Genomic DNA, 13,259 nt, shown 5'->3' with positions numbered 1-13,259 from the left:
AGTTACTGCCCTCTTGTGGCCATCACTGGAACAACAACAAAAATCCTGTCACGTGGATTGACCTTTGGGTGGCTTTTTTAAAAAAACTCAAGCATGCACCACTGACTTTCTCACAATAAGGTTTCTCTTCCTTTTTTTTATTTCAACAGATTTCCTCAGCATTTAAAAAAAACTTTCAAGCATGCACCACTAACTTTTTCTCAATGAGAAAGTTTTTTCTTTTCTTCCTTTTTTTTATTATTTCAGCAGAATTATATTGGAGCCTAAATACGCAACGCCGCCGCACTCAACAACAGACATGACTTTCGAGATGAAGACTCCGACTGCGGCTCTCCTGCTTCTCCTGCTCCCGGTGCTGCTGCTCACCTGCACCCGGGTCGATGGCTACCGACCGGTCATCATTGTGCATGGAATCTTAGATGGACCCAAGCAGTTCCAAAAGCTGGTTCTCTTCATTAATAAGGTCAGATTTCCAGATTGAAAAAATATAATATTAAAAAAATAACTTCAGACGTTTTCTCAAATACTTGCAACAAGCATATAAGCAGTTAAAACCAACATAAGAAATAACTGGTTTGTATTTAGGCTGATATTTATTATTACAGCATTTTATTGTTTTAAAACGGGGAACTCATTGCAGACACATCCTGGCACAGAAGTGACGGTGGTGGACATGTACAATCACATGTCCAGTCTCAAGCCGCTGTGGAACCAGGTGCAAAACTTCCATCGGGCCATCGAGCCCATAATGAGTTCGGCTAAAGACGGCGTTCACCTGCTGTGTTTTTCGCAAGGTATATTTCTTTCAGCGAAAGTGGTCTTACAATATTTAATATTTGTAATGCTTCTCAGGTGGTCTAATATGTCGAGCTCTCCTCTCCACCATGCCCAACCACAACGTCCACAACTTCATCGCATTGTCGTCACCTCTGGCCGGCCAGTATGGAGGTTAGACAGTCAAACAGTGCTTGCAGGATGTCGCTATCATGTCAAGCTTTTTTTTTTTGTCCCGCCAGAGACATACTACCTTCAACGGGTGTTTCCCTACTTCATGAAAGATGCAATCTTCCTGGTTTGCTACACCCGGCTGGGACAAAAAGTGTCTATTTGCCAGTATTGGAATGGTGAGCTCATTCTTGGAATTGAAACATCAATTTGGATTGTTCAGGCGTGATGTAAAATGAAACATGTACAATGTAAAAAGTCAAATTTTTGATCCTGTGGACGGTAACAATTTGCAAGCTTCATAAATTTAAATTTTTATGGCGTTCCACAGAGATCATTACTAGAACCCCTGACATTAGGATAATTATATCATCAATTTGAGTAATAATTGTGTCTATGTTCTATAGACCCTCATCACAGACCCAGTTATTTGAAGAACAGCAATTTTCTTCCACTACTCAACGGTGACATACCTCACAACAACACAAAATGTAAGCGCAACATCACACAATTCACAATTCCTGATGGCCAACTCACTATTTAGTGCACCCAGTAATCCCCTTTGTGTTAAGATTGCAATAATGATAGAAATAATAAATAATATTAATAAACCTTTGTCAGCCTGGAGGGAGAACTTCCTACGTATCAAGAAGCTGGTGTTGATTGGTGGACCGGATGATGATGTCATCACTCCATGGCAGTCCAGGTTTGACACTTGTCTCTTCTATTTATAAGGATGACAGAGAAATTTGTATATGGCATTAAAAGAAGACGAAATAATACATTTATAGGTATGTCGGGATATGAAGAAAATTACACTGAGGTGGGCAAAGATGGCTGTTCACATATGTTTTGTTTTATTCTTTAAGAGGAGAGTTTTCAGTTTTTTTTAGTTAGTCTGATTGTTCACCCTGCCATCTCAAATTGAAACCACTTTGCGACCATAAAGAGGATGTTACACAACAGGTGCCGTTTTGTAAAATATGCAGCGCTAAGTTGGGGCAGTGGGTTCAGTGTTAATATGCATTTCCTTTTTTTATTCTTCAGCCACTTTGGGTTCTATGACAGCAAAGAACGTGTTGTGGAAATGAGGAACCAAGAGGTACCCTTTCTCTGTTCCCTCTTCCCATCGACTCCATCGTCATATTAATGCTGAATGATTTTTGAGAGATATTCTAATTGCAACCTGTGGATAGTTTTACAGGAGTGACACTTTTGGACTGAAGACGCTGAACGCTCGCGGTGACCTTTCACTCTGCCTCTGCTCTGGGGTCAAGCACATCCACTGGCACTCCAACTTCACTGTATTCACCAATTGCATCGAGAAGTGGCTCACTTGAAGGGGAAGGGGGGGACGATGGAAAGGTGTTTGAGAATTAAGAAAAGATTTGAGAATTTTGTGACTTTTTATTTTGCTCTATGAGCCTTTTTACAATAATAACTGAACTATGTTGACATTTAATCACCTTAAAAAAAGTTTTCTCAGTCAAATGATAAAAATAAAAGCCAATTTCCCTAACTGTTTGAATTTCCATCTTTAGGCTTCTTAAGTGTTTTTAGCAGGTAATGACAATGGCTTTACTGCCATCTAGCGGATATTAATGAAAACTAATTTGACAAAAACCGCAGCATAGTCAATCGGTGACGTCACATCCGGTCCCTAGGCCTTTGAGCTTTTATTTTCATTTAATTTGGAGGGTTGAATGTAGATTTACGACCTTCTTAAATTCGGGGTTGAACATCGTAAAATATTGAACATAAATTAAGGATTCTACTGTGCTGTACTGTTTTTACTGGCACCAGCCGCCCTACAGGTAGACTTGATGACGTAACCACAAGGTGACACCTACCACCTCTCTTCCTCCGCGGCGCTGTGAGTCGAACTGAGAAGAGCAGCTTCATTTGACTCAAAGCAGTGGTGGAGATTTTTTTTTCTCTCCAACGAAAGGCGGCAACTTTTGTGGCTGCTCTTCGTCTGTGTCACAGACTCATCCTCGTCTGACGGACGTTCTCCGTCAAACCGGAGCAAAAGTCAGGTTTAAAGGTAAAACTTTGTTTTTGGAATATAAACACTTGTTGCCTTGTAAAGGTAACGAACGACGTGGCTCTATTTTCTTAAGCGTTCAGTTGCTTTCAGGTACCCTCGGAAGAAGCAGATAGACGACACTGTGATCTGACAGCTGTTTTCTGTCAAAGTTTGTTTGATCGTCATAGTTGGTTTTAATTTGCGATTATATCTGCAGTGGAATGCGAAAGAAAAGACATTTATAGCGGTAGAAGTGATTGTTAAAGTGAAAGTGCCCGGGTGACGAAGTTTGCGCAGCGCGCTCAAGGGAAAAGTTGACTTGGCGGACACTTCATGGACTGTCGGCGTGGCCAAAAGTCGACGTGTCGCGTCCTGGATGTGCTTGTGAACATCGACTGAGACGTTTCAACTCGTGACTCTAAACTAGCAATCCATTATTTTGTCAATCATTACCAATATATCGATCAAATGATTAAGAATGATAACTGAAATCAATGGAAGACCTCCGTGGTGATGTCATTTCTTGTTTTATTTTGAAACATCTAGTCACTTCCGCCCTTTGACTTGTCTAATCCTGGTTAACTTGCTACATTTTCAGAGGATTCGAACAATGTACAGTATTTTGAGTCACTGTTTGGTTAAGCAGATGCCAAATGGCTGAGTCGGATAACTTTATTCAGTGAACCAAATAATGAAAGTCTGTGTGACATTTCCAGTGAGCTTGCTTTCTTGAGTCAGCAAATGAGCTGATTCCATTGAGTCATTGAAAGCCCCTACTGGAATAATTTAATTGTGACTCCACAGTGTGAGTTCATTAATTCAAGGCACTCATTATTTATTTTTTGTGTATTTAGAGTGCCTGCCAAGATGTCATCCCGTGGTCCAAATGACTTGTGTGTAATATGCGGAGGAGTTCTTCAAGGCAACCAAAGGCGTTGGCTGTTTGGGGGCCAGCACAAGAAATGTAGTCAGCCTCAGACCCCCACAAGTTCCTTGAGAGGAGAAAGCCTGTCAGGTTCTTCACCAAGCAGCCCCTGGGGTGAGTTTTTCTTCTTAAAACATTCATTTTTGAAGTCCTAATGTTGACTTCAACTTGCTTCTCGTCCACAGGCAGCATGTCCTCCCTGGTCTCATCATCTTCCCTGTCCAAGTCCCAGCTGTCCCTCAGCTCTCCCTCCAAATCGTTGGACCTCCTCTCGGTTCTGACGCACATCCTGGGCCGTCCCGTTCACCGCGGCGGCGGCCTCGGGGAGTTCGTGTGCGGCAAGTGCACCGGCGTCCTGGAACGCGTCTTCAGATTCGATACGGTCATCAACAGGGTGAGGGCGCTCTCCTCGGAGAGGCTCAACAAGTTGGCTCAGGAGCGAGACAACGTCCGGCGTTGGGTACGAAGCAACTACGTCCAAAGGCACCCTCGGGAGCAGGACGAGGAAGCGGGCGGAGATGAAGATAAGGAGGACTACCGGGACATACTGAAGGACAACATGGCTCTGGCCGAGTACGAGTGCTGGTCAGAGAAGTGGGACACGTGTCCTTACTTTATACGAACAGGTAACGAACCTTAATATCAAATCCTAATCTAGTTTGAAAATTTAATTATATTAACTAACCTAGTTTTAACCCTAATTTTAAACCCTTGACCCAATGTTGAGATCTTTTTATGTGCCCGACAGGTAAACGGTGCCGAAAAGGTCAAAACTGCGAAGGCTGCGACTCTTTACGTGTGTCCGACTCGGATTACGAGTCTGTGTGCGGCGTTCCTCGCCGAATGCCGTACCAAGCCTTCTCTCCTCTGGCTCTGTCTCGGGACAAATCCCAAAGCATGCCTCTCCACTGGCACAGAATCCCATCCACCTGCTCCAGTCCCACCTCACTGGCGGCGTCCACTTTCTCCCTGAGGACCAGATCCGTCCAGTCTCTGGACTCCCTGGACGGCTGCGACCCCTTGGACACACCTGGCGAGGTGTTGGCCACTTTGTCGTCGGTCTTCAGGGAACTCCGACGTTTGGGAGGGAGGCCGGTCCGCTCGCCGGCCGGGAGCAGGATTCCCGTCCTGTCTGGGAGGAGCAAGAGGAGAAGTTCTAGTGAGATGACATCCCCTGTGGTGAAGAAGACCCTGAGCTTTGGGGAGAACGGCAATCACCACAACGGAGAAGAAGAGGAAGATGATGATGTTCTAATGGAGATGAAGGATGAGTTCATGCCGCTGCATCAGCAGGTGGGTCAGCTCAACTAAATATTGACACGCTTTGTTACATCCGGGAGCTCCTGTGTGCTAGCTGCGTAGCTTCTCAATCGGCCGTCTCTTTAAACACCAAATTATTTGTTCAAGCAGAGCACCTCACACAGGCTCCACCAAGTGATCAGGCATCTGCGTGGCCAGCTCGACCAAGCCGAGACCCGGGTCAGGACCCTCGAGGCACAACTGGAACCCAGAACAGCCCAGGATGACGAGATCAAGGAGTGGACACATGTAAGCACTCATGGAGCCATGGATCAAATGTACACTTGGGCGGACACTTTATTAGGTACAGCGACATTTTTAGACTGGGCAGGTGTGCCCGTTTGAATGGCAAATTATTATACAACACTCAGCAGCCGCCCTGTTCGTTTATTGTTGACGCACACACACACACACACACACACACACACACACACACACACACAGTGGAATCTTGGCAGACCAGTGGAGTTTGCCCTTGGCTGATTATTACAGGGACAAAAGAAACATATCAGTGACTGTCAGATAAAAAAAAAAAAAAAAATGTAAGGAACGTGTGTCAAAGGGCACAAACAAGTTTGAACAAGCTACTTAATCGCCGTGCTTTGCATAAGCTTTTGCAACTCCATGAATTTGTTTAATTTGCATTTAAAAAGATGCCAAAAGTCAAAGTAGCATGTTCACGTTATCACGCAGAGATCACATCATGAGAACTTGTGGTATTTAAACCCTCAGAAAAACTTTATTAATGTCTTCAAATTCAAACAGTTCATTGTCTAACCTCGTCAATTCTATTTTTTCTTCTTTAGCTTGTGCGTGATAAAGACGGCGCCGCCCTGCTGCCCGACCTCGCTCGCTCCCTGCACAGTCGGGATCGGTTCATCCAGGTGAGACATGATGAGGACAGACAGACAGACAGACAGACAGACAGACAGACAGACAGACAGACAGACAGACAGACAGACGTTAAGCTCCCTGGAATGTTGTTTGTCTGTGTGCCAGCCAGACTCTTCCTGCATGCTACCACAAATGATATTCGTGTTAGCATTACGCTAGCAGATTTAAAGACACAATTATAAATATTTTTTATAGTCTCATTGGATCCACAACATGACTGACTGAGCACACCTGTAGATGCCTCCAGGAAGTAGACAACCTGATTTGTTTATGGTGTTCCTCATTTTGCCTTTTGCATGTGTGTGCTTGTGTGTGTGTGTGTTGTTGTCATCATCAGGAGTGCATGAGTGTGATCAGAAGAGTGTGCGTGGAAGGCGGAGGAAGAAGCCAGCTCGCAGACGAGATCTTCGACAAACTCGGCGAGAACCTGAAAGATATTGTTAATGATAATAAGGTTAGTCAACCTGATGGATGAACATTGAATATTATTGAATTGAATTGAATTGAATTCAAGGTTGCCAGGGAGAGTTTGATCCGTGAGTTGGCTGAGAAAGAAAAGCGTCTTGAGGAAGAGGTGGCTTCTTTAAGAAAGGCGGCAGGAGACCGTGAGAAAGACCTGGACACCCTCAACATGGTGCTGCAGTGCAACCAGGACGTCATCGACGTAAGATCGTCCTTAGAACATCAGAGTTGACATTTGCCGAGCTCTGTTCATGTACGTTGTCCTTCCAGGATCTGCGTCTGGCCTTGGTTGAGAAACAGAGATTCCTGCAGGAGTTGGAGATGGAGAGGGAGGTGTGGAGGCAGAGGGAGCAAGCCCTGGCTGCCACCATGAACGAGAAGGACGAATTGGTCGGAGTCCTCAAGGTGGAGCTGGAGAGCTGTATGAAAGATGTGCAGGTACGGATTGAGAAAAAAAATAATTTTCATGGAATTTATTTCACATTTATTTAATCGAATCAAAAGCTTTTGTATCATCATTAACGGTCGTTACCATGGTGACCATTTAGGCTCTCTCAGACTCCGTTATTTGCCATGGCTTGGAGGGAGGCGGGGCCGAGGCATCCCTGGCCTCCCAGTTACGAGATAAGCAGACCCGCCTGGCGGCCATGTTGGAAGAACGAGAGACACAGAGCGCCACCTTGTGCGAGGAGGTCACCAAACTCACCGCCGCCCTGCAGGAGTACCAGAACGTCGTTCAGGTGCGGGACACCACGACCTTAAGGTCACGACGGTTTCATTCGTGTTGGTTTTAATCGGAACATGACGAACAGAGTCAGCACGAGAACTACGACCGCACGATGTCGTCTTTGACCGCTCGGCTGACGGACGCCAGGCGGGCGTTGCGGAACGAAGAGCTACGCAGGAAGGAGGCCGAGAGGATGCGGCACAACCAGCAAGAGGATGGAGAGAGAGCCGAGAGGAAACTCAGAGATAGTCTGGAGAAGAGGGACCGACTCATACAGGTACATAAATGCTATTCATTAGCCCATCTAAGGTGTTTCCCATTATGTGTTAGCATGAAGCTAGCACATGTTTTAAAAACAGAACATGCAACTCAAAATGTTTCCTCCGTAGCAAATTCTGCAGGACGCTGAGGAACGCGACCGTCAGGTGGAAGAGCTTCAACACAACTTGCAGAAGAAACGAGACGAGTGCATGTCGGCCGTCAAACATGCGCTGTGAAGATGTTGCACTTTTAAGAGTGGTACTACTTGTTGTGGTGTATATTTAGTTCTATTTATCTCCACAGGTTTGCACTTTGACCTGCTAGCTTCGGTGTTGTAGTTACATGTCTCAGCCAATAGGGACATGTTTGAAAATGAGCAAATCACTGTTATTTAATTTCCACGACAACTTTCTATGAATGGTTGTGTGTCAAGTCAGCTTTTTTTTTTTTTGCACCAAAATGATCTAATTGGGTACTTTTATAATTGTCAGGTTTCTGGGCACTTTTTTTTTAATATCCTTTGTATGAATGTCTGGCAAGCCAAAGTTATTTTATTTTTTGTGCTCAAGAGAATTAAACACTCTGATTCAAATGATTTTAATGTGTTTTGGAGATTAAATCTTTCTCACTATGACACCAACATTAAACATCTACCCAAACACACAAAAAGTCATTTTATACAAATATACTGTATTTAATATAATAATCAACAGATGCATAATGGATTATAACGTAATTAAAACCATCAAACAAGTTTATATATACATAATTTGTCTCTTTCAGGCCACCGTATGTTCCTTTGGTTGTATCCATTGTGATGAATGAGGCTTGACTGTATTATATTGTTCAATAGGGCTACTTTATTTTTTCTACAAGGCCGTCTGTGTGGCATCATTGGCATTATTTGACCTCTCACCCCGAGATTTGGGCTCTGAACCTGGGGCGCTAACTTGCTCCACTCTGCCGCCATTGTCGTTACCGCCGCCGTTCACGAGTGTCTGGGTCGCGGGTTCCGGCGGAGGGGACACGATGACTCGTTCAATGTGCTCATTGGCTGTCCGTTCGGTCACAATCACGTAATTGGGTTCCATCTGATGGGAGCTGGAGCGGCGCTGCAATGCATGCTGGGTACACGAGAAGGAACGCTGCCGGGGAGCCGGCTGCGGCGATAGGAAGTGAGGGGTCACCGCCCTGGGGTGTTCCTGCCGCCTATCTCGATCCTCATCCTCCGAGGTCACCTCCTGCAAGGTGCTTATGGGCCGAGGGGACCGGCCCATGATTCTGGGGGGTACCAGAGCGGTCGCTGATTGGTTGAGCTGCGGTCGCCAGTTTTGAGGCGATGGGTATTGGACGCCGGCCATCGACCAGTTACTGTCAAGACAACAATTAAAGGAGTTCCGCAAGGTTCAATCTTAAGCACCCTATTATTTTCAATTCAAAGTTATTATAGCAAGATAATGGATTGGAGTTCTTTAGCAGGTTTTTATCACCCACACACAAATGTTTAACACTTACTTCTGAGGTGGTGGTGTCATGTCCCGATGTGCCACAATCCCAGAGAAGGACGCACTCCGACCTTGCGTCCCAACCCACGGCGAGTACATCAGCGCCCGCTCTTCCCACAGCATGTCGCTGGATGTGTCCACAGTGGTGGGCCCCCTCTGGATCTGGTGCGCCAGTAGGAGCTCCAGGACTTGATGGTGCAAGCCTTCTCTGGCCACGTCTACAGGGCGGCGCCCCCTGCGGTCATGGAGGTCCAAGTTGGCACCGTGGAGGAGAAGAAGCCTGGCGGTGTCGTAACAGCCGTAGAAGGCAGAAAGGAAAAGTGGCGTCTCACCCTGGTGGCGAAATACAGAAAAACAGCAATTCACCATATTTAATTAATATTGATGAATTTCTTCAATTTCAAATTGTACCTTATTATCTTGCAGGTCCACAGCAGCTCCATAGCGAATTAGCGTCCTGGTCAGGGAAAGATGGTTCACCGAGCACGCCCAGTGCAGGGCCGACCTCCCTGGGAGAGGTCATGAGTGCGGGGATGGAAGAAGGGAGTGAGTAAGTTGGCCTATGAACAATCTTTACACAATAGAGTCAAAAGCGAGAATGGAGGGATGTGTTTGGACATGGGCGCAGATGAAAGAGACAAGAGGAGGAAACAAAGTTAATCCTTCTTGATTAACTTTGTTCCGAGTCAGAGCAAGGCAACAGAGGGGCTGGAGGAGAAAGAGAGGGGAAGAAGACATGGAAGGAAGAAGGAGGTAAGTTACTCCGTCTTCACAAGGAATAGTTGCCGCATGCCGCTCTTCTCCAAGGTCAACCTTTTGAATATTATTACTCAAAATTTGATTAGATCTGAAAAGTAAATGTCGGTGGGTCTCAAACCTTTTACACCAAGTACTAACTAAAAGATATATATACTATATATTTTTGTTAAATTAAAAAAATCTAAAAAAAAAATATATATATATATACATATTTTTAAGTTTGATTTAATTCAATATAAAATCTAAAAAACATATATATTTTTAGATTATATACATAAATATATAAAATATATTTTTGGCAAAATATAATCTGAGTTATCAGCCATGTCACAGAATTACTATCCTTCCATCAGTCCGGCGTATTGATGATAATCATGATTCTCGAGTATCTCACCAGTATGATCCGTGTTATTGACAGAAACTCCAGCTCTGAGTAGTTCCAGAACCACTCGGTCCAGTCCACTACGCACCGCACGGATCAGGACCACGGAACCATCCGGGCCGCACCACTCTGCCGACTAACCACAGCATAGTAACATTATATATATGATAAAAACAAATTTAATATAATAAAAGTATAAACACAAACCTGTTGAGGGGGACTGAGCAGAGGTGGAGGCGTGGCGTTCCGGTGCCATCCGTGAGTGGAAGCTAAATGGAAATGTAAAAAGTGCTGTGTCAGCGATTATTACTTCTCATGTTAAGATGCACGTCTCACCTGGAGGCGGCCTACGAGGTTGTGATCCTCCTCCTCTGTAATGTTTGACATCTTCCTGACGTCCAACGGTCCTCACGTCCTCCAAGGAACTCTGCGTGAAGTCCGTGTCGCTGGCAATGTCCTGGTCCCTTTTAAGAGGTCTGAAGAAGAAACAATCAGCATCAAGAAGACTTAAAACTCCCTGGAAACTCACCTCATCCTCATGGCATCTTCTCCCAGGGGTTCCCTCCTCCTTTTCTTTTCAGCCTCCTTGGCTTTCTTCTTCTTCCTGAGGGCCAACTTGTCTTTGTCTTTCTCCCGGGCCGGCCTCCCCCTGGTCTCCTGCTGGGTGGCCGTTGCCGTCCAGGTTTTGGGTTTTCCATCCGTGGTGGTGGAGCGATGGTTCACCTGCTGGCCTCCTGCTCCGTGATTGCTCCCTTCTCTTTGCCGCCTCTGCTGCCTCATCCTCCTTACCACCAGGAAGACCACCAAGGCCAGAGTCAGGAGCAGACTTATTGCTATGGCGACGACAGCCCATAGCCACGTAGGTGTCGGTTCTTTAACATAAATAAAATGGAGAAATTCAGAGAAATCCAGTTCCAATCAAATTTTGAATGTTTTGATGCTACCTTTGACATCCTGTTTTCTGGTCCACTCCCCTTCCTGTTCGTCCCGGGTCCCGATTTCATCCTGGACACCTCGAACGGCGATGACGGTCTTCATCTCCGGTAAAGCCGAAGACACGAAGATCCTCCGTAACTTGATTGCCCTCAAGAAGCTAGCTGCCTCAGTGGCATGAGGGAAACACGTTGAGGGCTGACGAGAACATGGACGGTTGTCCACTTGGAGAAAAAACAGGGAGCTGGAACACAATGGAGAACCCCAGGGTTGTGTACTGGCCCCACTGGTTTTTCCTTACAATTCCTACTTAAATGAAAATTTTTCGTGAACTGCTCACCCATTGGCGTCGCCTGCTGACGTTTCAGCCAAAAGGTCAACAAGCTGCTGGGGGTCAAAGTCGAACAAGTTCCTGTCGACGGCGAGTGGCGCCGAGCCCCTTAGCGTCGTGGGGGTCCGCAGCAGGACGCTGAGCGCCCACAGGAGTGACGTATTGGTGGAGACCCCGCCTTTGTGGGGGATGGCAGCGTGGACCACCAGGGTACCCTTGGCCCATAGGGGGCTCTGGTGAGCCGAGCAGTCACCACCGTCCCACCCGCAGGCGGCGTTGTCGCAGCCCTTGTCGCACTGGGAGTTGGCGTAGTGGTTGCGGCAATACGGAATGTGGCCTGGACTAAAATGAAAAAAAAAATTTAAGAGGCACTTTTAATTGAAAAATGCTTTAATAAAATGGTCTCACTTGCAGTGTCCTTTGTCCTTGAGGCAATCCATTCCGTCCAGGAGACATTCCGGCTTTATGCATTCCCTGTCACATGACCCATCGCCAAATTTGTCTTTGCACTTTCTGCTGGCAGGACATTGCCCCCATGGGTCGTTGGACAACACTGTGGACACACAATAAATATAACTGTTAATTCAAGTTGATTTAATTATAAAAATAAAAATGGTGTAAGCCTTTTTCTTTTGTAATCGCACCATCTGCATGGGTGACACAAATAACGTCTCTCATTGTTTTTCAGCTCAAGACGTGACGAGGGCTTCCTGATCTTGGCGTGTTAAATGGGAACAGGAAGTGAGGCCAGTGGGACCCGACATCAACAGGAAGTTTCCAGTAGAAGCCAATGGCAAACGGGAAAAGGAGTCGGCGCTGGATAAAGGTCAGAATTGGTTGCTATGGTAACCGGGTGTGTGATGGAGAGGGACAATGGGACTTAGCAGGTGGGCGTGGCGCCACAAACACACAACGTCATTGGTGAGGAGTGAAGTTGAAAATACGTCAACGATCCAAATGAAACAATCAAACGTGTTCCACTGTGTAATCAATTATTTCACACATTTCCAGACATTTCACTAACTAACTAACTAACTAACTAACTAACTAACTAACTAACTAACTAACTAACTAACTAACTAACTAACTAACTAACTAACTAACTAACTAACTAACTAAAGAAATAAATCAAGAAATCAAGAAATATAAATAAATAAATAAATAAATAAATAAATAAATAAATAAATTTAAATTAAATTAAATTAAATTAAATTAAATTAAATTAAATTAAATTAAATTAAATTAAATTAAATTAAATTAAATTAAAACAACAACAGACCAAAACTTTTCTTTCAAAAATTGTAGCCTTTGCAATTTGAAAATTGTGGTATACTGCATATTGTGGTGTCGATTTGAATTCAAATTATTATTCAGCCCCAGTGAGCATTCATCCATTCATCCGTCCATCTATCCATCCATTGATGTAGTGGCCGTCTGAAATCGGAGCTTTTCCCACACAACTGAATTTCATTTTCCAACAAGTTAAAATCCTGCCCTATGGTAATGCATAACATGATATAAAAAACATAAATTTCCTGACCTTGTCTTGTGCAGCTGAGTCCCAGGAGAATTAAAATCTTCATCGTCCGCATCATTTTCAACACATCCAGCTGCTGACGACCACTTTCAACTTTTTTACCAATCCAGCGTTATACTTCGAATAGCTCATGTGGACTGTAACAGCAGCAGCACCTTCTCAAAGCACCACCCGCCCCACTTTGTCCACTAGACCTTTTTTTTTGTTTCCCGGAGGCCCTTGCGGATATCTGGACGACTTCCTGCCACTGTGTGCAGAAGAATAGAGCGTCTG

General features: G+C 45.0%; 3 protein-coding genes and 1 long non-coding RNA gene across 4 annotated transcripts; 2 read left to right on the top strand and 2 right to left on the bottom strand.

The window, feature by feature from the left end:
- Positions 1–115: 115 nt before the first annotated feature.
- Positions 116–3,275, bottom strand: LOC148391729 (uncharacterized). The gene is made up of 3 exons (XR_015860666.1): positions 2,796–3,275; positions 1,558–1,669; positions 116–450 (listed from the first exon to the last, which is right to left on the bottom strand). It is a non-coding gene; the product is annotated as an uncharacterized LOC148391729 (long non-coding RNA).
- Positions 130–2,464, top strand: LOC148391730 (lysosomal thioesterase PPT2-A-like). The gene is made up of 8 exons (XM_088386153.1): positions 130–463; positions 641–794; positions 853–948; positions 1,017–1,124; positions 1,353–1,436; positions 1,567–1,651; positions 1,993–2,047; positions 2,142–2,464. The coding sequence occupies exons 1-8, from the start codon at positions 299–301 to the stop codon at positions 2,283–2,285; spliced, it is 891 nt and encodes a 296-aa protein (XP_088242279.1). The 5' UTR covers positions 130–298; the 3' UTR covers positions 2,286–2,464.
- LOC148391728 (uncharacterized) lies at positions 2,644–8,134 on the top strand. Its single transcript, XM_088386147.1, has 12 exons — positions 2,644–2,989; positions 3,826–4,010; positions 4,082–4,522; positions 4,645–5,189; positions 5,307–5,444; positions 6,002–6,079; positions 6,427–6,543; positions 6,604–6,753; positions 6,822–6,989; positions 7,100–7,291; positions 7,364–7,555; positions 7,668–8,134. Exons 2-12 carry the CDS (start codon positions 3,839–3,841, stop codon positions 7,773–7,775), a joined length of 2,301 nt encoding a protein of 766 aa, XP_088242273.1. The 5' UTR covers positions 2,644–2,989; positions 3,826–3,838; the 3' UTR covers positions 7,776–8,134.
- Positions 8,121–13,240, bottom strand: notchl (notch receptor, like). Its single transcript, XM_088386146.1, has 11 exons — positions 12,990–13,240; positions 11,858–12,002; positions 11,459–11,791; positions 11,130–11,362; positions 10,715–11,057; positions 10,522–10,661; positions 10,393–10,454; positions 10,198–10,321; positions 9,456–9,553; positions 9,055–9,377; positions 8,121–8,910 (listed from the first exon to the last, which is right to left on the bottom strand). Exons 1-11 carry the CDS (start codon positions 13,042–13,044, stop codon positions 8,409–8,411), a joined length of 2,358 nt encoding a protein of 785 aa, XP_088242272.1. The 5' UTR covers positions 13,045–13,240; the 3' UTR covers positions 8,121–8,408.
- Between the last annotated feature and the right edge of the window lie 19 nt (positions 13,241–13,259).

Source organism: Syngnathus floridae, chromosome 10 (genome assembly GCF_059516105.1).
Source record: "Syngnathus floridae isolate MCC-2025c chromosome 10, RoL_Sflo_1.0, whole genome shotgun sequence".
Classification (NCBI taxonomy): domain Eukaryota; kingdom Metazoa; phylum Chordata; class Actinopteri; order Syngnathiformes; family Syngnathidae; genus Syngnathus; species Syngnathus floridae.
This window is presented reverse-complemented; position numbering and strand designations above follow the sequence as displayed.

Excerpts from the sequence above, each read along its gene's own strand:
- LOC148391730 (XM_088386153.1), top strand. The coding sequence starts at position 299 with ATGACTTTCGAGATGAAGACTCCGACTGCGGCTCTCCTGCTTCTCCTG. Across the intron at positions 464-640 it reads TGGTTCTCTTCATTAATAAG|ACACATCCTGGCACAGAAGT; the intron begins GTCAGATTTCCA and ends AACTCATTGCAG. Across the intron at positions 1,437-1,566 it reads ACCTCACAACAACACAAAAT|CCTGGAGGGAGAACTTCCTA; the intron begins GTAAGCGCAACA and ends AACCTTTGTCAG.
- LOC148391728 (XM_088386147.1), top strand. The coding sequence starts at position 3,839 with ATGTCATCCCGTGGTCCAAATGACTTGTGTGTAATATGCGGAGGAGTT. Across the intron at positions 6,080-6,426 it reads GTCGGGATCGGTTCATCCAG|GAGTGCATGAGTGTGATCAG; the intron begins GTGAGACATGAT and ends TGTCATCATCAG. Across the intron at positions 7,556-7,667 it reads AGAGGGACCGACTCATACAG|CAAATTCTGCAGGACGCTGA; the intron begins GTACATAAATGC and ends TTTCCTCCGTAG.
- notchl (XM_088386146.1), bottom strand. The coding sequence starts at position 13,044 with ATGATGCGGACGATGAAGATTTTAATTCTCCTGGGACTCAGCTGCACA. Across the intron at positions 10,662-10,714 it reads GAAGATGCCATGAGGATGAG|ACCTCTTAAAAGGGACCAGG; the intron begins GTGAGTTTCCAG and ends TTTCTTCTTCAG. Across the intron at positions 10,322-10,392 it reads TGCTCAGTCCCCCTCAACAG|TCGGCAGAGTGGTGCGGCCC; the intron begins GTTTGTGTTTAT and ends TGCTGTGGTTAG.